This window comes from Azolla caroliniana, unplaced genomic scaffold, assembly GCF_043228905.1.
Source record: "Azolla caroliniana isolate FFs.n. ecotype wild unplaced genomic scaffold, voAzoCaro1.0.p SCAF_1, whole genome shotgun sequence".
Taxonomy (NCBI): domain Eukaryota; kingdom Viridiplantae; phylum Streptophyta; class Polypodiopsida; order Salviniales; family Salviniaceae; genus Azolla; species Azolla caroliniana.
Window position 1 is genome coordinate 8,298,328 of NW_028230436.1, and position 27,239 is coordinate 8,325,566.

The 27,239-nt window shown below is 39.8% G+C and overlaps 4 protein-coding genes across 5 annotated transcripts; 2 read left to right on the plus strand and 2 right to left on the minus strand.

Moving 5' to 3' along the window:
- Positions 1–1,377: 1,377 nt before the first annotated feature.
- Positions 1,378–12,764, plus strand: LOC147868810 (vesicle docking protein). Of its 2 annotated transcripts, XM_087323630.1 has the most exons (9): positions 1,378–1,480; positions 1,650–1,802; positions 2,660–2,812; positions 2,933–3,391; positions 3,992–5,503; positions 5,571–5,639; positions 6,116–6,384; positions 12,000–12,164; positions 12,334–12,764. In XM_087323630.1, the coding sequence occupies exons 1-7, from the start codon at positions 1,433–1,435 to the stop codon at positions 6,245–6,247; spliced, it is 2,526 nt and encodes an 841-aa protein (XP_087179756.1). In that variant the 5' UTR covers positions 1,378–1,432; the 3' UTR covers positions 6,248–6,384; positions 12,000–12,164; positions 12,334–12,764. The 2 variants fall into 2 exon arrangements, with proteins under 2 accessions (XP_087179756.1, XP_087179763.1); XM_087323637.1 differs by lacking the exon at positions 12,000–12,164.
- A 1,615-nt stretch (positions 12,765–14,379) lies between these two features.
- Positions 14,380–15,788, minus strand: LOC147868811 (uncharacterized). The gene has a single exon (XM_087323646.1). It carries the CDS (start codon positions 15,682–15,684, stop codon positions 14,911–14,913), a length of 774 nt encoding a protein of 257 aa, XP_087179772.1. The 5' UTR covers positions 15,685–15,788; the 3' UTR covers positions 14,380–14,910.
- A 2,393-nt stretch (positions 15,789–18,181) lies between these two features.
- Positions 18,182–20,288, plus strand: LOC147868812 (pentatricopeptide repeat-containing protein At4g33990-like). Its single transcript, XM_087339572.1, has 2 exons — positions 18,182–20,052; positions 20,132–20,288. The coding sequence occupies exons 1-2, from the start codon at positions 18,182–18,184 to the stop codon at positions 20,286–20,288; spliced, it is 2,028 nt and encodes a 675-aa protein (XP_087195698.1).
- A 1,087-nt stretch (positions 20,289–21,375) lies between these two features.
- LOC147868813 (two-pore potassium channel 5-like) lies at positions 21,376–26,611 on the minus strand. Its single transcript, XM_087323654.1, has 4 exons — positions 26,490–26,611; positions 24,873–26,314; positions 22,081–22,239; positions 21,376–21,970 (listed from the first exon to the last, which is right to left on the minus strand). Exons 2-4 carry the CDS (start codon positions 26,312–26,314, stop codon positions 21,958–21,960), a joined length of 1,614 nt encoding a protein of 537 aa, XP_087179780.1. The 5' UTR covers positions 26,490–26,611; the 3' UTR covers positions 21,376–21,957.
- Between the last annotated feature and the right edge of the window lie 628 nt (positions 26,612–27,239).

The window sequence follows — 27,239 nt, forward strand, 5'->3', positions numbered from 1 at the left end:
TATAGAGTTACAATGGAAAAACATAATATTATGTATTAAGTAGAGCATCTAGGTAGCTACAACACATGGATGATATAATGAAGCTATATGCTTGACATGTGAACCTAAGAAACTATAAGGTTGACTCAATGGCTTGAATTGATGAACCAAAACTTAGCTCTCTTAGCAAGGTTACTACACTATATTATGTTGCTAACCTCAGCAAGTAACCCGTCTGTTGCACTAATTTCTCAGTCACTCTTGGGTACTAACAAAATTGTATGTCCTCAAACTTCTCATATTTTAACTTGTGGTTGATCCTCCACTTTATCCAACCAAAATTAACTTAAGAATTATCTCTATCTCCTCATCTTTTGTTTTGATGTAGAAGGCAACATCCGCAAGCATATCTTTAAACCACTTTTCATGTTGAATGCATTCACTCATTGAGGGTAGATCCTTAGTGCATATTGTATGCCAAGCAAAGCTTTTTGCAAACTCAAGATCCTTCGATCAAATTATTGTCTCTCAATGAATAGGAAAATGACTAACTACGTTAAAGAACTCCTAGAGTTTTGTTTGAGAGAAAAAGGTCACACTTACAAGTCCAATCAAGAGCTATCCTCTACGCTAAAGTCTTTCCAATGATAGGCATATGATATAGATTTGGCACCTTTTCTTTTATGGCACATCACTAGGCCACTTGTTGGTTCATCTCTTCTCATATACCGAAGCCCTACATTGTTCGGTTACACAAATTCTAATGTTAAGATTAAATAATGTAACCATGAGGGCACTTGTGGCACAACTTCAGAGTTTTTTGTAATAACAAGGACGAATGATCGTCGAACCATGCAACATGATTGAACCAACCAATCTTTTTCTCTCCAAGCTCAACATAAACAAGACAATAAATATCGATTATGTATATGGAGCACCCATGAGGACGGGGTCTTGTTTCTTGCCCTTCTCTCTTAGATGGTGAATATCAAATGAACCGTTACGATTCTCGAAAGGGAAGGTCATCGGGCATCTCGTTGAATTCTAAAACAATACTATGGGACGAATACAAAACAAGGGTTTTTTGATGATGAGTAATAGTTCTGGCGTGTATATGGTTATGGCTCAATTGCGGTGCTTGACAGAACGGACATAATTGATGAAGAACACACACACACACACACACACACACACACACACACACACACACATATATGTATATAAGTGTGTTGAGTTGAGTAGCTCGTGGGTAGCCAGCCAATAAATAAATAAGGTTGGTGATTCAATGCCCAGGCCAGGCCCACGGGACACGGGAGAGGGGTATTTCTGGAATTTCGAAAACCTACCTTTGCTTCTTGGGAGAAAGGGGGGGTATCTCGCGAAATTTCAGTTCTTCACTGTAGATCTCCCTCCTCCTCCTTCCATCGCCTCTACCAGCAGCCAGGCAGCAGCGATGGCGAGCATCGACCTGCGCAGATCCTGTGCGGATTGCCTTTTACAGGTCTGTCGCGTATATCCTCCGTACCCCCATCCAATTCGTGTGTATTTGCGTATCGTATCCTCTTACATGGAGATAGAGAGGTTGTCGATTTGTTCCATGAGTTGTTGGATACTGATTTTAGATTTGGATTTGGATTTGGATTTTTGGATGGTTGGCATTCCATACTTAGTTGGCCGGAGATTCGCTGAAGGATGCACTGCTGTACCTGGACGAGGGAGCTGGGGAAGCATTCCACTTCATGGGGGCTCTTGAGTCTCTTATCATGGCCGGTATGGTGCCCCGAGCTGTCTGCAGCCTCGAGAATGCGTCTTCCTTGGATGGGGTGGGTGGGTGGAATTCCAACTTGCATACAACATGCGTGTCTGTTATTTCGGTTGTGATTTTTTTCATATGCTTTGGGCTGTATCATCATCACCATTGTTCTCTTCTCTCTCTTAAAATTGTTGGATGCACATGCATGTGATAATAGGATTGGCATTTTAATCTACCTATCTAAAGGAGGGAGATTTCAACATGCTTACCCATTCTTAATTTTTTGCGCCCTCCAAATTTCAATATTTTACCCCTGTTTCAATTTAACCTGATTTAGGAATTTTTGGATATGATCTACTGCAATTTTTGGATAATTGGTCTTTGTAAAATAACCTGTTCCACTGGCTTTGCATTTCACATTATGCATACTTGATAGAGAATCAAGAAATGCTGTCACTTTGTACATTGATATCTCTCGTTGTACCTTGCATACTTGATAGAGAATTAAGAAACGAAGTGGAATATAATGGATAGTTGATATATCAGTTTTGTTACACAGATTAAGATATTAATATAAATTTGTTTATGTTTCTTTCTCACAAACCAACCTCAGAAACGAAGTCCAATCACCACTACTCAACTCGTACATATTAGTTATGCATTTCATGCTCATAAATCATCGCCAAAATCATTTCACTGTCAGCATTAATATCACAATCCTGGAGAATTAGGAAACCTAGAGATATTGTTTTTGTTTCAGCATGGATAACATGAATTCATCTATATTTCTAATCATGATTTGTCTCATAGCCAGATTTTGTGCCTCTAATAGATATTAATCTCTCTGTCTCTCCCCCCCCCCCCCAAAAGTCATCACCGTTGTTTGTTTTTTCTACACCTCTGAATGTGTTCTCTTGATGGTTTCAGGCAGTACCATTGAATGTGGCAAAAATCGAGCCCATTCAGAAGGTTGTCATAATAACAACTCGTCTCTTAAGTGATGCACATCGCTATGTATTAAGATGTTTACGAGTTCACAGCTTTGTGACCTCATGCACAGTCTTAACATCAATTTCAGAGGTACATTTTCTTAAATTGAGTTTCCATTTATAGGTCCTTGCAGGCACATTTTCTAAACTTCATTATACATATTCATGCCCTAATAAATAAGTTGTTGATTTATGAGTCAACTGATTTCAGGAGGCTCATTCGGCACATCCAGATACTCCATTAGGGTCTGATGCCTTCATGGAGTATACACGATTACTGTTAGAGGATATCCAAGACCTGGTGCAGCAGCCAAGGTCAGGAACAATGGGATGTGATGATGAGGCAGCATCCTTAAAACATATTTCTGAAGTGCATGGGCAGATAGAGTCAAAATTTCGAAACTCAAGCGACCATGCAGTTGCAACAACAGAAGAGTTTAAAGCTAATGTATTTGTAAACGTGAAGCACTTTCCTATGGTCATGTGTCCTCTTACATCGAGCATTTTTATATTCCCTGCAAAAGCTACATTGGCTAGGGCACCTTTGTCAAATAAGGAAGACCAAGCTCTAGGTAATGGTCTTCCACGTATTGATGACGGAAGCAGTGGTGATAATGTGCCAATTGGTGGAACCCTCCTTGCACATTTTCTGTACAGTCTTTCTGGGCAGGTAAGATTTTTCTTCTATTTTAATTGTCTTTAGGAGAGAGGTGCATCAGCATGGGTGTAGGCCAAGTTAATTATGGGTACAAAATTTGCTGGACCAACGAATAATGTATGGTGGAAAAGGTAATTAGTACTGGAAATGAATATTCTTTCATAAATGATTGCCTGAAGGGGTGGTGAGACTGAGTTTGCATGCCTACAAATGCATATCTATGGTGGTTTTTTGTGAGTTGTAGCCAGCTCTATTCAAGTTGTAGATTACCCTGTGTAGCAACAATAGCCGTTATTTGCTGGTGAGAAGGGTGATGAGGCAGTAGTCCAGATGGTTGTGGCCTATGTGCATAACACATTGCTATTGCCTGATATTTTTCACGTCCACAAGATACTGATTGTGATCTATGAGATGGGGCCTAGCATATGGTGACTTCAATGCTATGGTGTAAACCACCCACCGAGAGAGAAAGAAAGAAAGATATATTAACGTCTTTTAAGAGGCCAAAATGGCCTATAAGACCAAACAAGAGATTGCATCTTAAGTGTTGTCTCGTCTTTGAGAGAGAGAGAGAGAGAGAGAGAGAGCATATATATATTTTTGTAAAGACAGCTTGGATTAAAGTTCGATGTTTTCACATTGGGTCCTTTATCCCATGAAGTTGGAAAACTGTTCACTGAGCTTTCTGGCATAGCTGATGTCTCTGGGAGGGCAAGAAAACCTGCAGGGCTTTTGCTTATTGATCGTACTCTGGATCTTATCACACCATGTTGTCATGGTGATTCATTCATGGACAGATTTTTTGCTTCAATATCCAGACATAGTGATAACGAGTTGCGGAATGATGGGCTGAATGTACAGCGGAAGTCCCTTGATATCCGAATGATAGACAGAAAGGAAAGCAAGCAAGATGAGAGTGTACCTATTTTTCCAAGTAAAGATTTTTGTTCCCTGATGTCCAATTTTGAGGATAAACTTCAGGCCCAAAGTATGACAGAAGCTGGTAAAACAAGGGCTAAAGCTGATTTTGAACTTTCAAATGAAACAGATTCCAAGATTTGTACAAGTGGAATCACAATATTTGACTCAGCCAAAAATCATGAAAGTGGCCGAATAAGTTTGCTTTTTGAGAAACGACTTAAAGAGAGCATACTCAACATTAAGAGGTGGATTCAGGAAGCTCTGCATCGTGAAAAAATGAATCCTTCTGGACGAAGTAGATTGGGTACAATATCTGTCCAAGAGATTCATTCGTTGGCATCGCAATTATCCCAGAATTTAATTACTGCAGTTAGACATGCAGATCTTATCCAGATCTCAAAAGCAATGGAGTTGGCCCTAAGTTCTGATTTTGGTTCTAAATGGGAAGCCCTTGCTAGTGCTGAGAAAATATTATCATTAAGTGTTGGAGATTCAAGCCAGAGTGTTGCTTTTCAAATTCGTGATCTTGTGCATCAGAGCATTCAAACTGAAGATACTAAGGATGGACATAACTTGATTTCTCTCCGGGATGCACTGACTCTATCAATTGTTGGATATGCATTAGCTGGGGAAAGTTTCATGAACTCTGTTTCTGGTGGCCCTTTCTCTTGGGAAGAAGAAAGGGAGCTTAAACAAGCCTTCATGGATGCAATCCTTCAAGGGCCCAATTCAAGCCTTGGATTTCTTAGTGATTTAGGCAGGTCTCTTTTAACTGGGAAAGAACCCGGAGTCGCGGGTAATTCAGATGGGCACCAACCAGATGATGAACAAGATGCAGAAGTTGACTTAGATGAGGGATGGGGTACATGGGGTGATGAGAATTTAGTAGATAATCTCGATAATGATGGAAATGATATTGCTGGAAAGGAGTATGGGGAGATGCAACTTCAATTGGAAGTACGTGATAGAGTTGAAGAGATATTTAAACGGCTGCATCGAGTTTCTGTGGCAAGACAATGTCTAGTATTGAAAGACAAGGCGGATGAACACATCAGTTTGAACAGTCCATTAATGCAAAGAAGTCTTCTTTATAGAGTGCTGTCTTTGGTATTTGCAAAGGTTGATTTTCCAGGAATGCAGCACCATTCTTCTGCTGTTGGTCGTTTTTTCAAGAGTGGGCTGGGCAGATTTGGACTACGACAGGTGTGCTTTGAGTTTATGATGATGTCTGTTATGTTGTGTGTACTATTGCTGACATATTCCTTGACAGGCCAAAACTAAATTAGCTGACAACAAAGTGATATTGATATTCATCATTGGAGGTCTTAATGGTGTAGAGGTTTGTTTCTTATGTCCTCATATTTGTTTTGTGTATTTTTTATCATTCCTTTAAGGAAATTCATATCCATTTATTTTCTCTAATCCTGAGTCTGTGTTGTATCCTAAGGACTGATTTCAAAATTTTTAAGGTCAGTGCATGGCAACAAAATCACATATATCAAATGAGATCCAAAGTCCACATGTTACGATTTGTGTGCATGTGAGATGTGAATGCATGAGTGTGCAGATTTGTGAATGCTTTAGATTTTACAATAGTTAGATTTTACTGCATTGGTGCAATGCTTTAATAAAAGATGAACCATCATAATTTTCATAAGGTCTAATATGGAGGTTGTTGTCTTTTTCATATTTCCTTAGATAAGGCAGCGTGTGTTCAGGATTGCAGTTGTAGTTCGTTTTGATTTTATACCACTGTTAATATAGCAGAATAAAAATTAGTTCATAAAATCCTAATGTTTATCAAAATGATCACAGGTGATTGAAGCTAGGGAAGCACAAGCAGCCTACAAGATGACAGATGGGACTGATGTCCTAATTGGAGGAACAACATTTTTGACGCCAGATGATGTTTTCGATCTCGTATTTGGATCGCTGACCTGCTCCTGAATCTCTGTGTATTACCCTGGAAAGTTATTGCATTACTTACTAACATTGAGTACACTAGAACTTTGTTACTTCTGAGGTTCTATACGAAACTACTAAACCATGCACCCAAGCCACATCCAATCAAATTCATCCTTAAAGTGAGTAGTTATCACAAATTTTCTGATTGTTTTTAACTGCATTGTATGTGAAAGGGTCAGAAATTATGTCAATAGGTCTGAGGAACACTGAGGAGTCACTCAAGTATGGGCGCTTTAGGTGCAACAATAGAGCGATGGCTGAAAGATAGAGCGAGAGAGAGAGGCAGGTGGAGGAGCTCACCTTTGGTGTGAGATCCAAATATTTTAAACTTATGTTTTATATGAGCCATTTAGGGTCGGCCAAGTTCACATTGAACTTGGCCCAAAAATACCGAAAAAGTGATAAGTGACTTTTGGCCTTTATAAATAGGCGTATACACATATACACACTATAAGGGGGTTTTTTAGGGCCTTTACCCCAACAACCTCCCACTTAAAGGCATAAATGACGCCTTTAAGCTACGTAACTCTCACTATCTCCATCTGTATACATATCTGATGTTGTGCTTTGGGTAAGCACTTGGTGAATACATCTGTAGGGTTCTGTGATGTGTGGACCTTTATCAATGTGATAAGGCCATCCTCAAGCAGTTCTCGAATGAAGTGATATCGCACATCAATATGTTTTGTGCGTGCATGAAACATAGCATTCTTTGCCAATCAGATGGCACTCTGACTATCACAACCAAGCATAGGCGCATTTTCAGGCAAAGCAAACTCACTGCAAAGATGTGCTAACCATATCGCTTCTTTGGAAGCCTCAGTGGCTGAAATATATTCAGCCTCGGTAGTGGACAAAGCAACAACCTTTTGATACAGCACCACTTGCAAGTGTGAATACATAGGTGTGGATTTCTGTGTATCCACATCACCTGCCATGTCAGAGTCACAGAAACCTGTCAACTCTAATGGTTCTTTTCCATAACAAAGGCATTTGTTTTTAGTTCCTTTTAAGTACCTCATAATGGACTTTACTGCAGTCCAATGTGCCTTTCCCGGATTAGCCATGAATCGGCTTACAATTCCCACTGCATAGGCAATATCAGGTCGAGTAGCAACCATAACATACATAAGTGAACCACAAGCTGAAGCATAAGGTACACCTTGCATGTCATTGATTGCTTCTTGTGTCTTAGGACAATCTTCCTTAGAGATTCTATCATATGGCTGTAATGGCACTCCAAGAGGCTTTGCATCAGCCAGACAAAATCTATCCAGCACCTTTTCAATGTATTTTTCCTGAGATAAATACAATGTGTGCTGCCCCCTTTGTCTCCTAATTCTTATTCCAAGTACATGTTCAGCTCCCCCAAGGTCTTTCATTGAAAATGCAGATTTCAGCTGCCTTTTAAGGACATCAACAGTGCATCTTTTCTTGGCAGCAATGAGCATATCATCTACATATAGTACAAAAATGATTGGGCTGCTGTTTTCATCTCTTTTAGAGTACAAACAATGATTAGCATGGCTTCTTTTGTACCCATGTTTGAGCATAAAAACATCAAACTTTTTGTACCATTATCTAGAAGCTTGTTTCAGCCCATACAAGCTTCTTCTATTCAGCTTACATACAAATGTTCCTTTCCAAGAATAACAAAGCCCTCGGGCTGTTTCATGTAAAACTCTTCATCAATGTCACCATGCAAAAAGGCTGTATGTACATCCATTTGGTCTAATTCCAAATCAAGTGCAGCCAATATAGCAAATAGCACTCGCAAAGTGGTCATTTTTTCCACAGGAGAAAACACATCTTGAAAATCTATGCCCTTAGTTTGAGCACATCCTTTATACTTGGGTTTGTCATCAACAGTCTTGATTTTATATACCCATTTTTTAGGAATAGCTTTCCTTTCTTTGGGCAGTTCAACCAAGTCCCAAGTATTATTTGAATGCAAAGCCTTAATCTCTTCCTGCATAGCAAGCTCCCACTTATTGCTGTGCTTACATGCCTTTTGCCTCTTTATATATGTACTAATACGAGGGGTCAAATCTGCTCACATTTCATCTAATACGAGTAGAACGTCTCATCCAATGATCCACATTGTTAGGAAATCATCATTATTAGGCTGCTGTTGATTATTTTCAGCACCATTTTCAGCATTATTATTTGGCTGCATATTCCCCTCAGGATCCTCATCTTGGTGTCCAACATCTTCCAGCTCCAAAACCACTAGATCATCAATATTTTCGGTCATCAATATTTCTGGTGCATTCTGAGGGGCAAAACTGGCTCTAATAGGTGGCTGATCATGCTGAAATCTAACCCTTTTATGGTCATCTTTTGAGGCACAATTGTTTTGAAGCAGCCTTGCCTCATTGAAAACAACATCCCGGCTGTTTATAACCTTCTTGAGCTGGGGTATCCAAATCTTGTAACCCATTTCGCCTTCTTCACTATATCCCATGAAGAGGCCCTTAATGGACTTGGCATCAAGTTTGTTTCTCAGCTCAGGCCTTATATGTACAAAAGACTTGCCAAAGACATGTAAGTGATCATATGAAGCAGGTTTGCCAAACCAAACCTCTTCAGGTATGTCACCTTTTAAAGACGTGTGAGGGGATCTATTGCATACATGTACCGCAGTTTTGAGTGCCTCTCCCCAAAATCCATGAGGGAGATCAGCAGTGGACAGCATGCATCTCACCCTCTCACAAAGTTTCCTATTATATTGTTCAACCACATCATTAGAAGAGGGGCTCTATGGAACAGTAAACTGCCTCTTAATACCCAAAATTTCACAAAATTTCTTGAATTTAGTAGTTGTATATTCACCACCATTATCTGTACGCAAACACAAATGCAACAAAGGCTTCATCCTTGGATTTAAGCAATTGAACCCAAATTTTCTAGAGAAATCATCAACAAATAAAATAGAATACATAGCACCACCCCATAGATTTGGTGGGCATGCTACACACATCAGAATGGACAAGATCAAGTACACAAGACTTACGAGACACACCAGAGTAAAAGGAACGCTTCACTTGCTTTCCATATTGGCATTCATTACAAAAGTCAACCTTTCGACCTTTAGCATCAAGCTTCTTTAGATTACAAAGCCTAGTGAGACCCTTTTGGCTCATATGGCCAAGTCTCTTATGCCATAACTCCATATGGGATATAACATTTCCATGTAAGCAATTAAGAGTTCCCTTCTTTGTGCCTTTCACAATCAGCATTGAACCTTTTGTCATTTTCCATGATCCTCTCTGAAAGAGAATGCTATAACCATGCATATCCATTTGGCCCACAGAAAGCATGGTATTCTTGATCCGTGGTACATAATTTACATTATGCAAAACCAACTCATTAGTGCCATTTGTAGAAAAATGCACTGTGCCAATACCCTCAGTGGAACATGCATGATTGTTTCCAAGGTATACATGGCCATGGTTGCCTGCAGTAAAAGTAGAAAAACACTCCTAGATAGGAGTCACATGAAATGAAGCACGAATGTCAACTATCCATGTTTGGGCCAATGAATCATTGATAGTCAGCAAAGCATCAATAAGATCATTCTTAATGATGCACATGTCTTGTGAACGAACATTTAGAGAGGCGTCATATGCATAAGTATCATCAGCTGAAAAAAGTAGCACATAAAATATCCTCAACATCCGACAACTCCTCTATGACTACATTAGAAGCCAAATTGGCCTTCTCTTTGTCCTTTTGGCTGTCTTGTGCATCAGTCTTGTCCTTTTTCTTATCTCCAGAATTCTTCTTTCTTTCAAGTTTTTCTTTGTAATAGCGGCAATTAGGTTTCTTGTGGCCTTTCTTGCCACACTGATGTCATTGCTTTTACCTTGGCTGCTCTTTCCCCTTTCCATGCTTTTACTTTTGTTCATATGTGCATAGTTACTTCTTATAGCTGTCCTACTGCTAACCATGTTGGCTGAGCTGGCACCTTCCCCACTTGCTTTTCTCTTGATCTCTTCATTGAGTGTGGAACCCCTAACACCATCAAAGGTCAAGTTGGGGTTACTAGATAATGAGACTACCAATGTCTCCCATGAGTTAGGCACTGTCCTAAGCAAGAAAATGTCTTTGAGCTTGTCATCAAAAGGAGCCATTCCTTGCATTCTCTCCCTCCACAAGTTGAAACCTGTTCCCTCAAAATGTCGAATCTCAAAAAGATACTTCACATCTGAGGAGGAAGACGCCATAGCTGCACAATGAAGAGGTCCAAACACCTTTTCTTTGTTGTACAGCACTTGCACAAAAGTAAGTTCAGAAACCCTAAATCTCATCTGATACCAGTTGGAAGGGTCAGAAATGATGTCAATAGGGCTGAGGAACACTCTAGAGTCAACCAACTATGGGCACTTTAGGTGCAACAATAGAGAGATGGTTGAAAGATAGAGAGAGAGAGGCAGTTGGAGGAGCTCACCTTTGATGTGAGATCCAAAAGTTTTAAACTTATGTTTTATATGAGCCATTTAGGGTCGGCCAAGTTCACATTGAATTTGGCCCAAAAGTAACGAAAAATTGATAAGTGACTTTTGGCCTTTATAAATAGGCCTATTAAGGGGGTCATTTAGGGCCTTTACCCCAACACTACGCTTATACAGATAGTATACAATGGAAATTGAAGATTTATTTAACCAATGACTCAGAAAATAGAAGTGTTTATGCATAACATGATTAAGCCATGTAGAAAACCTTGCATTTAGGGAACGGATCTGACATAGAATGCTCGATATATCAGTATGAACGATATTGATGAAGGCACAGGACTTGTGGGTATATGTAGGGTTCCTTTTGGTTACTCACTGATAATTCTAAAGTTAGGGTGTCACTCTCCTTGTATGTGTGTAAAAAAATGCATACACAGCTTGATTCTGTGGAAGTCTCACTCTCCTTGTATTTGTGTGTAAGAAAATTCATGCACGACTTGATTCTGTGGAATAATGGTAAAACAAAAACCCTGGGGTGTGGGATCAGTTGGTATACACATTACTATGTTAAATTCTCTCAACAAACTATGGGTTTGTATATGGTTTCACTGCTTTTCAAAATGATCAATTTTAATTATGGAGCTATAGAATCAGGTTCATTCCAAATCACAAGCGGAAAACCTTCAAGCTGTAGGATAATACCATGAATAAGATGGACATGGAAGGAACAATAGGACATAAAAATATTAAAGAAATTAGAATGCAATAAACTAACTAGATGATGAATAAGATGTAAAATATCAGGAAACAACTTGCACCATGAATGAGGTGTAGATAGAAACAGAGGGTAGGCTCCTAGATGAGGTTGTTGATTACTAGCTCATTTCATGTGCGGATTACTTTTAATCACGCGAAACTTAACAAGACAGTGTGGAGCAGAGAAATTTACAGATGGTTTCCATTGTCATTATTCATTGGATAGCCTTATGTCGAATGTTACTTACCCAAGGCATTAGCAAATTGAATAATGATCTTTAATTAAACCAAATTCACTCATTGTCTCTATATATATCTATTAGCGAATTTTTGTGGGTCCTTTATAAATATTTATATTTAAATATGTAAATTGCATAAATAAATGGGAAAATAAATACAGATATTTATGAACGAATATGCAATGATATACATTGCTTATGCTATCCATATAATTTACGTTTCAAGTGCATTTGCAATTGAAGTCTTTCCTATATTCTTAACATATTCATATTTGTATGCAGGTACAATGTAGCATATTTGCATGAATAGGTATGTCCCTGTGAAAATCCATATAATGAGCTTGAAAACAAGGGAATCAACTTTGGAAATAGAAAACCAATAATGGACAATGATTTATGTTATGATGCTGTTGTCAGACCATAAAACTTATAAAGATGGAATGAGAGGTACTTTTGCTCATGTCCCTATCTCTATCATGAATATAAATAAGTGCTTTATCTATATGTACATAATACTCATGGCATACACATGATGGAGGTAGGGAGAGTTCTATTAATGTCCAGAGGAGGCCAAACTCGACCTATGGGACTCATTGAGTACAATGTTTGTTTGCAGTCCACTTCGAGTATCTGCCATTGCTGTTAACATGGGGAAAAGAAAAGAAAAGAAAAAGCTCTTAACATACTAGAGGAAAAATGGATTTGAGTTGTAGATACATAGAATATGATGTCCTGGGAGACCAAATATCTACAGAACTGAAAGAGGGGCATGGCAATCCATGGCATCATGTATATGAAGATGAGTGTTTCTTATTCCAAGAGAACTAGTAGTATACAATGAAAGTAGGGCTGAATATACAGCATGCATCGATGTCCAGTGAAATAAATGTTCAGAGTGGCTGAATTGTGTTTCATGGCGAATCTGGATCTGTGCAGACATTATTCAATGGAAATATGCTGAAGTATTTGCACATTCATGTGAATGATATATGTTGCATGATGTATCTCCCCATTTATCTTGCTGGAGGGGATGAGCACATTCTTATATACATTCTTATATTTTGGCGATAGTAGAGTTGTTTGCTTTTCTGGTTCTTTCTCTTGTTTTTAATGCCTCTGATGGTGGCGTTTTTCCATAGATATAGCAGAGTTTCTACTGCATTTACCATTCCACTCTTTCTTTTGAACCTCCCCGATGGCCCACTCTACATTGTAAGAGAGCTAGGATTGCATGTCTTTAAAAACCATTTTGTAATGGCTTTTCATTCCTTTGTAGACAGAGAGCAGAGACCAGCTGTTTTGCTACTGATTTCTTTGTTTTTGTTTATTAGGTGTTGTGTGACCTAGTGCTTTAGAGCGTTATGATGTGAAATCAAGATGAAAATACACTCACGGTCTGGAGAACATGACTGAAAAGACTGCCTGTCATATGCGTTAGTATCATTCTGGAATTGCCATTTTTTTGAGAGTATGGCGTTGGGATGGTTCATTATCCTGGAGTAATAGAATCTGCCTCTTTTAGCAAAACCAAGTTACTGTTTTAGAAATGGGTCATTTTCTTGGTATGCTATATAGACCACTTTGCCAAAAGGTTTCTTGTAATCGCTAGTGTAAATTCCGGTATCACTAGTTCAGTCCATTCTCTTAACTTAGGCCACGAATGAGCCAAAAGGTCCACTTCAGTATGGAAAGATCTTAATCTGGATATATTGTCCTTGATTACTATATTCTTCTATATTTATTCAGGTTGTCGAAACACTGTGCACAGTATGAGCGATCTAATAAATTGCACACCTATAATAATTTAATAAATATCTAGCTGTACTCTAGGTATTTGTTGTAATCTAAACAACCTTGTTATTTGAAGGGCACCAAAAACTACACCAACATTGTAATCCTACCGAATGATGAGGTTTAAATGTGTTCTGTTAAACACCCTTTACATAGATTGTTTGTTGACTGCATTTGAAATGATTGCTATACTCCTCATGTTCTAAGTTAATATGGATGTTAATTTGGAAAAAGGTTTGTGGATGTTAATGTGCTTATTAAGCAATCTATTAATAATGGGAAGTTCAAGACATTTTTTACAAGCCATGATTGCAATTGGTCCTCTATTCATCAATGTTTTACATATTCATGTTTGCAATTAGAATGTTTTACCTTGAACATGGAGTACCACAACGTAAACATAGAATAAATGGTCCTATGTGTTAGATAAAAGGTAGTCAGTGGTCACCTTTATATCTTAGGGTATAAGCTCAATGTATTGGAATGGGGTTGATAAGAGGTTTTTGTATTGCCATGCACCAACTTGAGCAATTGGTATATCATCTCTGTATACATTGGTATCTGAACGTACACCATAATGCACAGTTTACTCATTGAAAAGACACTACATATATGAGCCAAAGGGTAAACAGTTGTATGCCAGCCACGTTATCAGACAAAGCAATACTAATCCTATGATTTTCATTTAGCATCATTATTCATAACACAAACCATACAACAAACTCTGGATCGTGCATCATATCAATCAATGATAAGGCAAATTTGGGGACATGCCACTGCCAGCATTTTGGGGATTGGATCATATGAATAATCTGGGCTCACATCTAACAAGGAAAGACCATTCTTTTCCATCAAATGTTATAGTCTAGAAATCTATTATAATTGTGTAAGCAATGAAATGAACCCAAACCATTGGTGCCACAAGACGCTTCTAACTAAACATATCAGGAACAAAAGCAGATGCAAAAACAAAGAGAAGCGAGCAAAGATCGTGGTTTGGTTTCCAGTAATTATGAACTTGAATGTTGTGCACCGAATGAACAACGAAGCAAGAATTATACCCATTCACTGTTTCTGACTGATTTGACACACACAAAAATGGGCAGACGCCTATACGCGTATATGATGTATAGTGGGTGAAATTGCCGATATACATATCAAGCAATCCACAAACACACAGGTGCACCTCATTGGTATATAAATCTTCCCATTCATGGAAGATCTCCATGGTTGCATAACCTGATCTGAGGGTGGATTGTGAGACAATTAGATCATCATCCGAACCAAGAGATCTTCCATTGCGAATTGAGATGGAGGGGCTCGTTAGGATGCAATCCTCCTCATGATGTTCGCCAGTAGTTCTGGAAAACGATGATGAACTGTGTTTGCTGTCGGAAATCTCTCACCTGTAGTTATGTCCATGTAGAGGATGGCGTGCCAGTGGAATGAGCTCGGAGAGAGGGGTAGAGACAGGGGTGGGCATGGGGGAGGTGGACCTGCACATGGGGCACGACGCGTGCAGCCGCAGCCACGCATCGACGCAGGTGGCATGGAAGCTATGGCGGCAGTCCGGAAGCATCCGGAGAACCTCGCCATCGCAGTACTCCGCAAGGCAGATGGAGCACAGGGTATCGTCGTCACCGCCAGTCGAGTAGAGCTTCCCTGGCTGAAGAGCATAACAGAACTTGGGATAGGTCTCGAGCGTGGCATCGTCCAGGCCGGATCCGAGGCTCCAATCATGAATTCCTGCAGCCAATCCTCCTCCACCACTTCCAAATGCTGAGCCCTGCGCCATAGCCATAGCCATAGCCGTAGCCTGATCTTGTACTGCATCCGTCGCGCCGCCGCCGTCGTCCCTAATCCTGCCGCCGCTACTCTCCACAACCACCACCGCATCTAAAGCTGCAGCCGTCGCCGTTGAGTCCACTGCTCTCAGTACTCTTCCTCTTCCTCTTCCTCTCCCTGCACCCCCCTCTGTGGCTGAAGACGTTGGTGCTGCTCTTCCATGTACTCTCACGCAAACATAAGAAGCCAGCATGACGGTGGAAACCAGCACCAAGATGCCCACGGCTACAGCGATTCCATAGCCCAGCCCAGCAGTGCTCATCTTCTCCACCTCCATTAATGGAGATGCTGCTGCTGTTGCGGCGACAACCCCACTACCGCCACCGCTCATCAGGCCGTCTTGACCTAACCCTAAAGTAGGATTAAATCAAGAGAGCAGCATAATGTGAACAATTGGCTGGATTTGTTGGATGGAGCTGAAAGAAGACGGAATGGAATGGCAGCCCGACTGGTGTTAAGATTGAAAGGGGGGGGGGAAGGTTAGGTTGTGTATGATGGATGGGCCTACAGTAAATTAACTGAACTACGTATGCATACCAAAAAAAAACACAGAGAGAGAGAGAGAGAGAGAGATTGTGTGTGTGTGTGTTTAATCAAATCAGTATTAAGTCCAAGCGTGTGTGCTATTAATGCAGACAGTCACCCCTCACTCATTCATTCCATAAAGACAGACAGGACACAGACAAACAGACAGGCAGACAGAGAGAGAGAGAGAGAGAGAGAGAGAGTAGGCCAGGCTAGGCTATGGAGGAGGGAGGGAGCTTTAAAAGGAGGGGCCAGACAGACAAATGGCTAATATGCATTGAATGGTTAATTATGCAGTCCAGTGGCCTCCTCCCATTCTCTCTCTCTCTCTCCTCTCTCTCTCTCTTCATCTCTGCATTCATTGAATGGCTAATTATGCAGTTATTGAATGGTGTGGATATACATACATACATAATACATACAGAGATGATAGAACGCAAACAAACAGTGGAAGAAGAAGAAAGACATGTTTCATTTGAGTTTTGAGACACCAACCATTCATCCACAGCTAGTGAGTTAGGCATGTATATATGTATTTTATATGTTGTACATATGTACATAGTTAGTTCCTTACTTTGTCCATGATGCATGGGCCATCCCCATTACTCCATATTTTGGAGTGAGGCCTTGTCAGTAGTAAGGAAAGAGACCCATGTTGAGCTCGTTAAATGCAATAAGAAAGACACCCTAGGCACGACACGTCTTGTCTAATTACAAGAATATATATGGATCACTCTGACGCCCCCCCTCCGCTCACAATTTCAATTGGGATAGGAAGAGGTCTTAGTTTCAAGTGTGATCAACAAGGATATGGGATAGGAAGAGGTCTTAGTTTCAAGTGTGATCAACAAGGAGAGAAAGGAATTGACTAGAAAGAAGTCCATAATAGTTGAAATGTCGACTTCATTGCTAGAATTTGAGAGTACATTACAAGTACTCACGAAAAGCATCATTGAATTGATGAGAGTGGAGGGTTTTTAAAAACAGTTTTATAGTGAAACAAAACCAGTACCATGCTCATCATGTTAACACTCCAAACTTTTAGATGATTCCTTAATGAATTCCATTTTCAAAACCCGTTCCCAAATCAACATTTTTATTGGGCCACTACCCGTCTCAAACGCATTCAAGCTTTGACATGCATCTTGCTAAGACAAATAGTGCGCACTATCAATGTCAAAGAGGTGATGAAGCACAACAAATCTTCTTAGTGAAAGTCAAGATGATCCAAGCAAAACAAAGTGGGATTGTGATTGAGATGCTAAAACATAGAAAACTATGCATCATCTTCATCGTAGGGATTGATATAACTTGCCACCTATGATGATGATTCATGTGTCTTAGCTTCTTGGTGGATGTGAAGCGCTTATATTATGTAGGATTTACACATGATATTATCTCTATGAGATTCTTTGCCCTTTTCGGTGTAATCGTAGATGTTGTGGGATTATACAAAAGGATCTCACGAAGGCAGTTAATGCATCGGTGTTTGCTTCCTTTTAGTGTACTCCGAGATGTCAACTTCAAGAGTTGGACATGGGCATGAATCATCCGAGGTTCCTCCCAAGGAAGGAACATGGGTCTAGTTAATGAAACGTGTATTCGTGTTTGCATTATTCGTTCAGCCCGAATGCAGGGTGAAATAGAACGTGCATTTGTGGTTGCTGTCCCGTTCCTTCGTTGAAACCGTCATCGCCTTGTCGAGGGAGACCCAAAGGAAAGAAGTCTTGGACGGACATGAAAAAGCAGGGGAGGGTGTCACATCTTTGAATGGAATGAATGAATATGTATGTGCCTATCCAAAGGAAAGATGTCTGAACCAGACATGAAAAAACAGGGGAGGGAGTAACATCTTGAATGGAATGGAATGAATGTACATATGTATATATGTGTCTATCCACAGAAAGAAGGTTGAAGCGGAGATGAAAAAACAGGGGAGGGAGTCACATCTTGAATGGAATGGAATGGAATGAATATGTATGTATGTATGTGCCTATCCACAGGAAAGAAAGCTGAAGCAAACATGAAAAAACAGGGGAGGGAGTAACATCTTGAATGGAATGGAATGAATGAATATGTATGTGCCTATCTATCTATGCCTTGCAAATCGCTCCAGAAGGTAAGGCAACCCTCTGTTTCCCTCACTACAATCCTCTCTTTCACCACACCCTGCAACAGAACATGCCCCAATCGTTGTCATCATGGTCATGACTCATAGCTACAAAATAAAACATGGGCACCAATTTGGCATGAAGTTGTAGAAGAAGACCCCCTCCACCCACCGAAGTCTGATCCACGTCTTCATGCTTTGTTCGTTAGGTACTTGCAACAGCAAAGAACTGCAAGTAGTGAAAGGTGACTCCCCTGCAGCTCTTGTTGCTCTTCTCAAGGCTTCCTCCAAGCAGAGAGATCTGTCTGCTTCAAGCAGACTACATGCATATATTGTAAGGGCCCGCTTGCTGGGGAACATTCATGTGGGCAGCGCTCTCATTAATGCTTATGCCAGGTGTGGTGCACTCAGGAAAGCTGAACAAGTACTTAGCAATCTTCCTGAACGCACCCTCGTCGCCTGGACTGCTCTCATTGCCGGATATGCTCGATATGGTCCGTACAGAAGAGCACTGGATTGTGTTGAAGCGATGGAGCATATGGATGGATTCTCACCAGATTCGGTCACACTTGTTTGTGTCTTGAAGGCCTGTGGCAGCTTGAGAGACTTGGTGAGGGGCCAAATTTTTCATGCTGACATTATCAGGGATGGAACTTTTGGGGGTCACATCTTTGTTAGCAATGCCTTGGTGGATATGTATGCCAAATGTGGTGCACTGGGAAATGCACGAGAAGTCTTTGATGAATTACGTCTCCGAGATCTAAGTTCTTGGAATGTAATGATCGGTGCATATTCTCAATATGACCATGCTTATGATAGTGGTGATGATGAAGCAGCACTGAATTGTTTTTACAGAATGCAATCAGAGGGGTTTGCTGCAGATTTAATCACCTTTGTTGGCATTCTAAAAGCATGTGGCAGCTCAAGAAGGATACAACAGGGTCAAGAAATACATGCTAGGTTTGTTGCGGATATGTTGATGGAGAAACACATTTCTGCTGGCAATGCCTTGATGGATATGTATGCCAAATGTGGCATGATTTCAGAAGCGCAGAGGATCTTTGATGATCTTCCTGTTCGAGACTTGATCTCATGGAATGTGCTAATTGGAGCGTATGTCCAACAAGGATATGGTAAAGAAGCTATACGTATTTTTGAACAAATGCAATGGGAGGGCTACACTCCAGATGCTATCACATTTATTAGCGCATTAAAAGCTTGTGGAATAGTAGGAGCAGTTGATAAGGGTCAGGAAATACAGGCTGAGATTCTGAAGGGAGGGTGGATAAATAAGCATGCTTTGGTTGGCAATGCTTTAGTCGACATGTTTTCCAAGAGTGGCGCAATTCAAAAAGCTCAAGAAGTGTTCAACGAACTTCCATATCGAAATGTGGCCTCATGGAACACCCTTATTTCTGGATATTTGCAGCATGATCATGCTGAAACAGCATTTCGCTGTTTTGAAGACATGAGATCTGCTGGTTTTTCTCCTGATATTGTTACATTTGTGTGCATTTTGAAAGTCTGTGCGAAAGTAGGAACCATGGAGAAAGGCCAATGGGTACATGCTGAGATTGTATCAGAAGGATTGTTTCCACACATTTTAGTTGGACGTGAACTCGTAGATATGTATGCGAAATGTGGTGCAATTACAGAGGCGCAAGAAGTGTTTGATGAGCTTGCACTTCAGGATGTTGTCTCCTGGAATTCCCTACTTGCGGGATATGCACAACTGGGCAAAGACGGCAGTGTATTTGAGTTATTCAATAAAATGACTATGCATGGTGTTGAGCCAGATTTCATCACATTCCTTATTGTGCTTTATGCATGCAACCACTTAGGTTTACTTCTAACTGGCCAAGTATACTTTAACACCATGAGCAAAGATTATGGGATCATCCCAACTTTACAGCACTTTAATTGTATGATCGATCTTTTTGCTCGTGCTGGTCATTTCGATAGGGTGATGGTAATCATTGAGGAGATGCCTTTTTCTGCCAATCTGATTGTATGGCATGCTGTTTTGAGTGGTTGTCAAAGAAGGGACAATGAAAAACTTGGAAGGTTGGCCTTTGAACATGCATTGCAAATAGATGGAATGGATCATGCAGCTTACCTCATCTTGAGTAATATATATATGCAGCAAGTTGTGTGTGCAAGAGGATGCAGAAAATAGTAATAATGCTAATGATCAGAAGGAAGGAGGGCAAAAAGAATCCAAGACAGGCATTTATTTATTACTCGTGGAAGGCTGCAATGTTGCTCGATATAGGCCTGATACTGTAGAGGATGCGTCCTGATAACATTTCAGATATGCAGGTTACATGATGAATGAGCAAGTAAGTCTGAATCCAAATTATTTCGTGAGTATCACGTATGTTGATCATTTGCTACATCAGCTGTGCGGAACAACATATGACCTTGAAATATTTGGAACATAAAATCACTCATATTATCTGTGAACACTTGACTTTGGTGAGATGGAACATCATCAACTACCAAATAGTTAATCCACCATCTGTAGCAAATACGAATTGACCAATGATCCAAACAAAACTTGGAGGCACCATAATAATGTTGAGACATGTTGGTCACATGACATACCAATTATTTATTGAGGCTCACATATGTTGGTCATTTGGAACATAAAATGCGTTATGTTATAATCCAACACCCAAATAGCTAACCCACCATCTTCAGTAAATCAAAGTAGTCCAATGATCCAAACAAAACTGGTAGCTACATGAAGTCATGATGCTAAAAATAAAATTCGTAGCTAAAGACTGATACCACTGATGGTTTTGGACGCAGTACAAAAGGATTTTTTAAGACATCGACAAAGGGAACCATATAATTTCCCTGACATGAAAACTGGAACAACAAAGCCATTAAACCATATAACTATGCTGTTATCTAATGCATACAAAGTAATTCTCTATATTGACACAATATTCGAGATTTAACACAAGGGTGTTGGGCTAACATAATTATTTAATTGAAGGTTGTCATCACAATACATACCACAAATATTAACAGAAATGTCATAAATACAATGTCATCAGAACCCTGTTTTTGTTCATCAACTTGCCGCCCAAAATGCAAATTCAAAATACACAGATAATGGGGAATTCTAGAACGTTGTTCTTTCCATTTTAAATAAGTGAAAAAGGAGAAATATCAACCAGGGATATCTGACAATGTTTAAAAAAATTGCAAAGGATATAACCAATATCACCCATCATACGAGGGGTATATATTGGATCTTTCTTCTTGTTTCCATCAATAAAACTGAAATTAAAAAATATGACATTATGGTCAATTAATGTAAAAATCATGAAGGCACAATCTTGGGTTTCTTTCATATTTTTAATATACTACTATCATATACACCAGTAACAATAATTTTTCTATTTCCAAAGTTTACATAAAAGAGCTTGATGATTTGATACAACGGCTTCTTTACTATCCATTTTCAATATTCATTCTAAAATGCTGATTAAATGAAGAAACAATGGATACAATGAAGGGGTATAATAAACTTATATTGGATCGAAACTAAACATGACCCGAGCATTGGTTTTCTGGCATTGAAAACTATACATGACCCAACCATTTGTTTTCTGGCATTTTGATATTTATTCTTTGGGATATTAGTTTCAGGCATGATTAATCAGAGAGGCAATGCTCACACATGTATGACCCTTGTCACACCTTTTCTCATAGCCATAGCATGTTATATTACGCCTAAATGTGAGGTGGAACTGACCAAAGAATGTTTCTATATTGTACCAGAAACATTTGAAAAATAGGTTTGATTGATGCTTCTCTATTATGTTTGCAGGAATAGCAACCATATAAAGATCTGATGAGTGAAAATCTGAAAGTCTGAAATGTGTCAAAAGTAGACTGACTGACAAGTACAGTCATAAGAATCAGGCTGCTTGGCAATTACAATGGTTTTTGGCACTGTTATGATACAACCCTGTTTTTCAAAAAGAAAAAAAACAGGTTCACATGCACAAGTCACACATACTTTTAAAATGATCAGAACTAAGGTAGTTCAAAGAATGATATATCTATAATACACATTAGGTTGATGATGGGGCTGTGTGCAGATCAAGAAAGCATGACAAAGTTATCTTTCCAGAATTATCTGTGTCCAGTCGGCTGAATTGTTGACATACTTCTCTTATGTCTTTGTCCTCAATTTTACCCATCTGTTTTAATTTGTACACCACAAAGTCTGATTTGCTGCATAAACCAAAGTTTGTTTATTTAGTTTCCAAATTACTGCTTTCTTTTATTATGGCTTTCTTTGGCACAGTGCACACTATCACACGCTTCACACAAACTGTTCACATACTTTCTTATAGTTTGTTCAGGCAAAGATTTATTAGCAATTTTTGAGAAAACTACAGTGAATGTATTTAACAAGAGTTGGGCATGGGTAACATCAGAACTGGAATTCTTATTGGGAGTGAAAAAGTGCCATACGCACAATCCTGCACATACCTAGGAATGACATTCAAAGGGTCTCTGTTTTCCATACGAAGGTTGCCTATGATCAACTATCTCGTGGATATTCAGCCCTTGATGCCTTTGCAAAACGATATGAACAGATACAATACAAAGAACCTGGGAGAAAATTTGTGGTTGTTAATGGACTTCTAACACAATCCCTACAAAATCTCAATGGTAAAATTTAGGCTGCAATTGGCACAATCCCTATAAATTCTCGATGTGCTATTCTGATCAGTGATTTCATCCAAACAGGTTTGGGAGCTCCCATCATGAAAATACTTATGATTACATAAATCATCAAAACTGCAAAACAGACTCCTTGTTGGTATGCTGAAATGCAGGAATGGTTCCAACATATTTCATATATATGAATGCGTTGCCCTCACATTCCAATATATCTTGGATTGTTCAAGTTGGACATAAACAAATTGGACAAGAATAGAGTGAGCCAAGCTGACATATAATTAAATTGGATAACAGAAGGACGTGAATGAACTCCACAATGTTGTTTGGTAGGAAGATAGCTTGATTAATTGATTATATGTATTTTTCTTGATGCCTTGATGATTTGATACTTTCTCCTTAAATAGGTGTTCGAATAAGAGTGCATGTGATGAATGTGATGTGTGATCACCACTTGCCGCACATGTGTGATGCATGACAAGCATGTTGCTCATCTAAGTGACCATGTATGTAATATTGCATAAGATATAATGATGAGCATATAAACTCAGAGAGAAAGTTCTAATGGTTCCATTAAGAACTTGTAATAACAAATGGGGGAAGGTTACAATAGTAGCAACCTCAAATGCTAATCGACTATAGAATCAACAACTCAACATGTAATCAACCACATATACAAGAGGGGGGCTTGGTTTATGTAGCTCCACTTTCTCACTACTTAATAAATACCTTCTCAACATGCCAACATGGTTGAGGAAATATTACAAAAGGGAATGTTCCAAATGGTGCAACACTTGAAAGCAAATGGGAAGCTTTCAAGAAGTTCATTAGCACATGCCTTGCAAAGGCACTACTAAATGTAGCTCAAAGAAAAAAATGGTTTAAAAATGCATTTCACGCAGCTTGGAAGTACTTTATGAGTTTAGGCATAGTCAAAGATAAGGAAAGCTGGCAAATGTGTATCTACACGCATACAAAAAACTTATTTATCAAAAGAAAAGAATATGGAAAGCTAATCAACAATTCCTCCACACCAAGAGACATCAGATGGATGTGGTAAATCTTGGGCTCGTGTTGAGAGTTATGGTAACTAAACCCTGCATGCATTGTAAGAACTCATATGCACAATCCAATGTACAAAAGAGGATGTGTTATAGCTATATCTCATATATGTCTTTCTTCTTTATTATTGAGGATGCATGCACGAGGCTGAAGAAATTGGCCACATACAAGTCAGGAGATCTTTAAGGTATCACGACTGATGCTCAAATGGACAAGAAAGTAAGCACATGATTGGAAAAGTGATACAATTAATTGTGCATTGCAACATGGCATAGCCTATGATTACATGCCTCATGAGCATCTTTGAAGACACATGGATGAACCCCAAGACCAAGGGAATATATGCTTGCAATTTCCTCAAATCTTTGAGAGGCTGATATGTCATTTTTGTATATGAGATGGAATTTCAGATTTTGTTTATTAGCACTATGCTAAGCAAGGACGCCCACCTCACCAACTCTCATTGGATTATGCACTGATGAATTGGAGCACATAGTTGACAAGTTTGAAAAGCAAAAAGGGATTGAAAAAGTTGCTGTTGAGAAGAACCTGGTCCCTAGGATAGCTTGGCTTTACTAAAGTAGAAAAAACCGAAGGGAAAAAGAAAATATGGGCGATTGGTAGGAGTTAAATGACTGTAATTGGGATACTTCCCTAGGTCAAAGAAAAGAATAATGGGTTCATTTTAGATGAGACTCTGTAAGTTATAAAACAAGCTCATTCGGATCCCTTAGGTATCCAGTAAACTAGTTTAGAAAGAGATTTTCAGCGAGCGTGTATCTAGATGGCCATCTAGACTCCAATTATGCATTGACTTGAGCGTGTATCTAGATGGCCTCCTATGTTCCTCCTCGGCGAGAAGAGTTTTTTGCTCACCAAATCGCTATGTAGTCTTTTTTCACTTTGTAAAATATAATGACTATTAAGGAGATATCTTACTCCTGGTCACTGAACCATAGATTTATTCCAGATTACATAGAACCTTTATATGTTGACAGTACCTTTATATGGCCAATCAAAAAGAGAGATGTACTGCTTATAAAGGAAATCACTATACCAACACTTACATATTCATAAATAAGATGCATCGAGAGAAAGCATTGATGGTATAGAAATACCTAACATGGCCATCATTATCGAGATCAGCTGCAACCAAATCTCCGAATGTCATGTCCTTCTCTAAGACACGCCTTGCTAGCAGCCGATGGCGCTTCTCAATTCGTGCTTCAGCAAGGTATAGAAATGATCTGGCCACTGCAAGAGTACTTACTAATAGCCATATGGAAGCAAAGATCCTTCCTGAGGTGGTCTTGAAAGCGTGATCCCCATACCCCACTGTTGTAACAGACATACAAGAAAGGTAAAAAGAATCCAGCCACCCCAAGTTTTCGGTAAAATGCATGAATAATGTTCCCACGCCTATGCACATGGTAACGGCACCAAAAGCAATTACTACTTTCAACCGAATTCGCATCCTCCCTTTCTTTACATCTACCAGGTAATTTCGGGCAGCTCGATATTGTCCTGTGTATAAAACCGAATTTAGGAGTTCCTCTTCTTGTCGATCTAAAATATAGTTCACCACTCCAGTTAGAAGAATATCAATAAGTCCAAACCCCACTAGCACAAATACACACGCGAAAAGTTTAGATAGGGATGTAGCTGGAGTAATGTCTCCGTATCCAATGGTGCACATTGTGACAATGCAGAAATAGATTGCATCGACAAAGCTGTTAGTTGATGTTCCGGAAAAGTCATCCTCCTTCCACATATAGATACCTACACCGAACACAAGGTAGGCTATTAAGCATATAAAAGCCTGTGATATAAGAGGTGATGATGATGAATATGAATCCTGTTTTGCATGTGGCTTTCCCAAGTCTGCCATCACAGCCATTGCTGGAGCTGTTCTTGACCTATGTAGCTGTTTCTTAATGTGGGCAGGCCTTGAGACATATTGCTGTGCTGCTGCTGCGGACACTGGTGTTGCTGTTGCTGACAGTGGTGGTGGTGGTGGTGCTGCTGCTGCTGGAGACCACGTCTCTCTCCTCACATCAGAATCACGAGCCTTTGGGCTTCTTATATCAAGAAGATCCATCCTTGTGAGGTCAGCAAGGTAGGTTTGGTGGCCACTTCCATGACCACCTACAACTATATTGTCCAGAAAAGAATCATCAAAAACACTGTTATCTGATTCAGACACAAATCCATCAGCCACACTGCCACCACATGTGCATGGACACATGCAGTTTCCGTGAGTACGGCTACTGCTGCCCCTGCCTCTGCCCCTGCCTCTGTGTGGAGAGGGTGTTTCGGACTGCACTTCTTCTTCAAAAACCGGTTTTTTCAAGGCATAATCCAACCAAACAAAAGATCCCGGGCTAGAATCAGGGCCATAAATGAGCCTATCCTTGATCAATGCTGCCGGGGAGGCTGGGGAGGGGATAGCTCGCCTCCTGTTCAGTTGTGCTTCCTGGTCTTCTGCCCCGGCAGAGATCGACACATCCTCCAGAATTTTATAGAGGCTGGAATGGCGCACCAGAAGAGGCTCTTCTTCCATCTGAGTAATGATAACAGATGGAAACTATAATCACAATACATGGAGGCAAAGGGAGGGCTGCTTTGCAGGGCCTATACGATTAAGCACGCACACACACACCCCTATGTGCATGTGTGTATTCCGTACTTCAGATTTTCTTGGTTGTCTTCAGAGAAATGAAGGAAAGGGGAAATACCTGAGAGGTTAGAGGCGCGTAATCGAAGCTTCTTCCTTGGCGTACGTCATTTGCAGAGCACGATGAAGGAGGAACAGAGGAGGAGCAGAGGAGCAGAGGAAGGGGCAGGGGAAGCAGGAAGCCTTCATAATAAGAAGATTGGTTGATTGTCTATGTATGTATGTACATATTGTAGTTATGTATATATGTATGTATGGAATCTGGATATATGGATATATGTATGTATGTATGTGTGTGTATGTGTGTATGTGTGTATGTGTGTATGTGTGTATGTGTGTATGTGTGTGTATGTATGTATGTATGTATGTATGTGTGTGTATGTATGTATGTATGTATCTATCTATCTATCTATCTATCTATCTATCTATCTATCTATGGATGGATGGATGTATGTATGTATGTGTGTGTGTTGTGTGTATGTATGTATGTATGTATGTATCTATCTATCTATCTAAGTATGTACGTATGTACGTATGTATGTGTGTATCTATTGTATGTATGCATGTATGTATGTATACAAAGGCTTTCACTTGAAGTAGGGGCTCTCTTACTCAGCTCCCCCAAGGCAAAGAAGAGAACTCGGGGATATTTTGTTAGGCATGCTTGTCTCTGCCCTTGTGCGATTTGACCTACAACGATTGCGAGCAATTTTCATCATACCTGTATGAATTGCCAAAGGATAAATGCCCCCACCAAATCACCGGTTTGGTTACTGCAACAAGGTACGCAACTGATTCAGTTCAAGGTTTC

Excerpts from the sequence above, each read along its gene's own strand:
- LOC147868810 (XM_087323630.1), top strand. The coding sequence starts at position 1,433 with ATGGCGAGCATCGACCTGCGCAGATCCTGTGCGGATTGCCTTTTACAG. Across the intron at positions 3,392-3,991 it reads TGTACAGTCTTTCTGGGCAG|CTTGGATTAAAGTTCGATGT; the intron begins GTAAGATTTTTC and ends TTGTAAAGACAG. Across the intron at positions 5,504-5,570 it reads GCAGATTTGGACTACGACAG|GCCAAAACTAAATTAGCTGA; the intron begins GTGTGCTTTGAG and ends ATTCCTTGACAG.
- LOC147868811 (XM_087323646.1), bottom strand. The coding sequence starts at position 15,684 with ATGAGCGGTGGCGGTAGTGGGGTTGTCGCCGCAACAGCAGCAGCATCT.
- LOC147868812 (XM_087339572.1), top strand. The coding sequence starts at position 18,182 with ATGCTTTGTTCGTTAGGTACTTGCAACAGCAAAGAACTGCAAGTAGTG. Across the intron at positions 20,053-20,131 it reads GACAATGAAAAACTTGGAAG|CAAGTTGTGTGTGCAAGAGG; the intron begins GTTGGCCTTTGA and ends ATATATATGCAG.
- LOC147868813 (XM_087323654.1), bottom strand. The coding sequence starts at position 26,314 with ATGGAAGAAGAGCCTCTTCTGGTGCGCCATTCCAGCCTCTATAAAATT. Across the intron at positions 22,240-24,872 it reads GATAATGATGGCCATGTTAG|CAAATCAGACTTTGTGGTGT; the intron begins GTATTTCTATAC and ends TGGTTTATGCAG.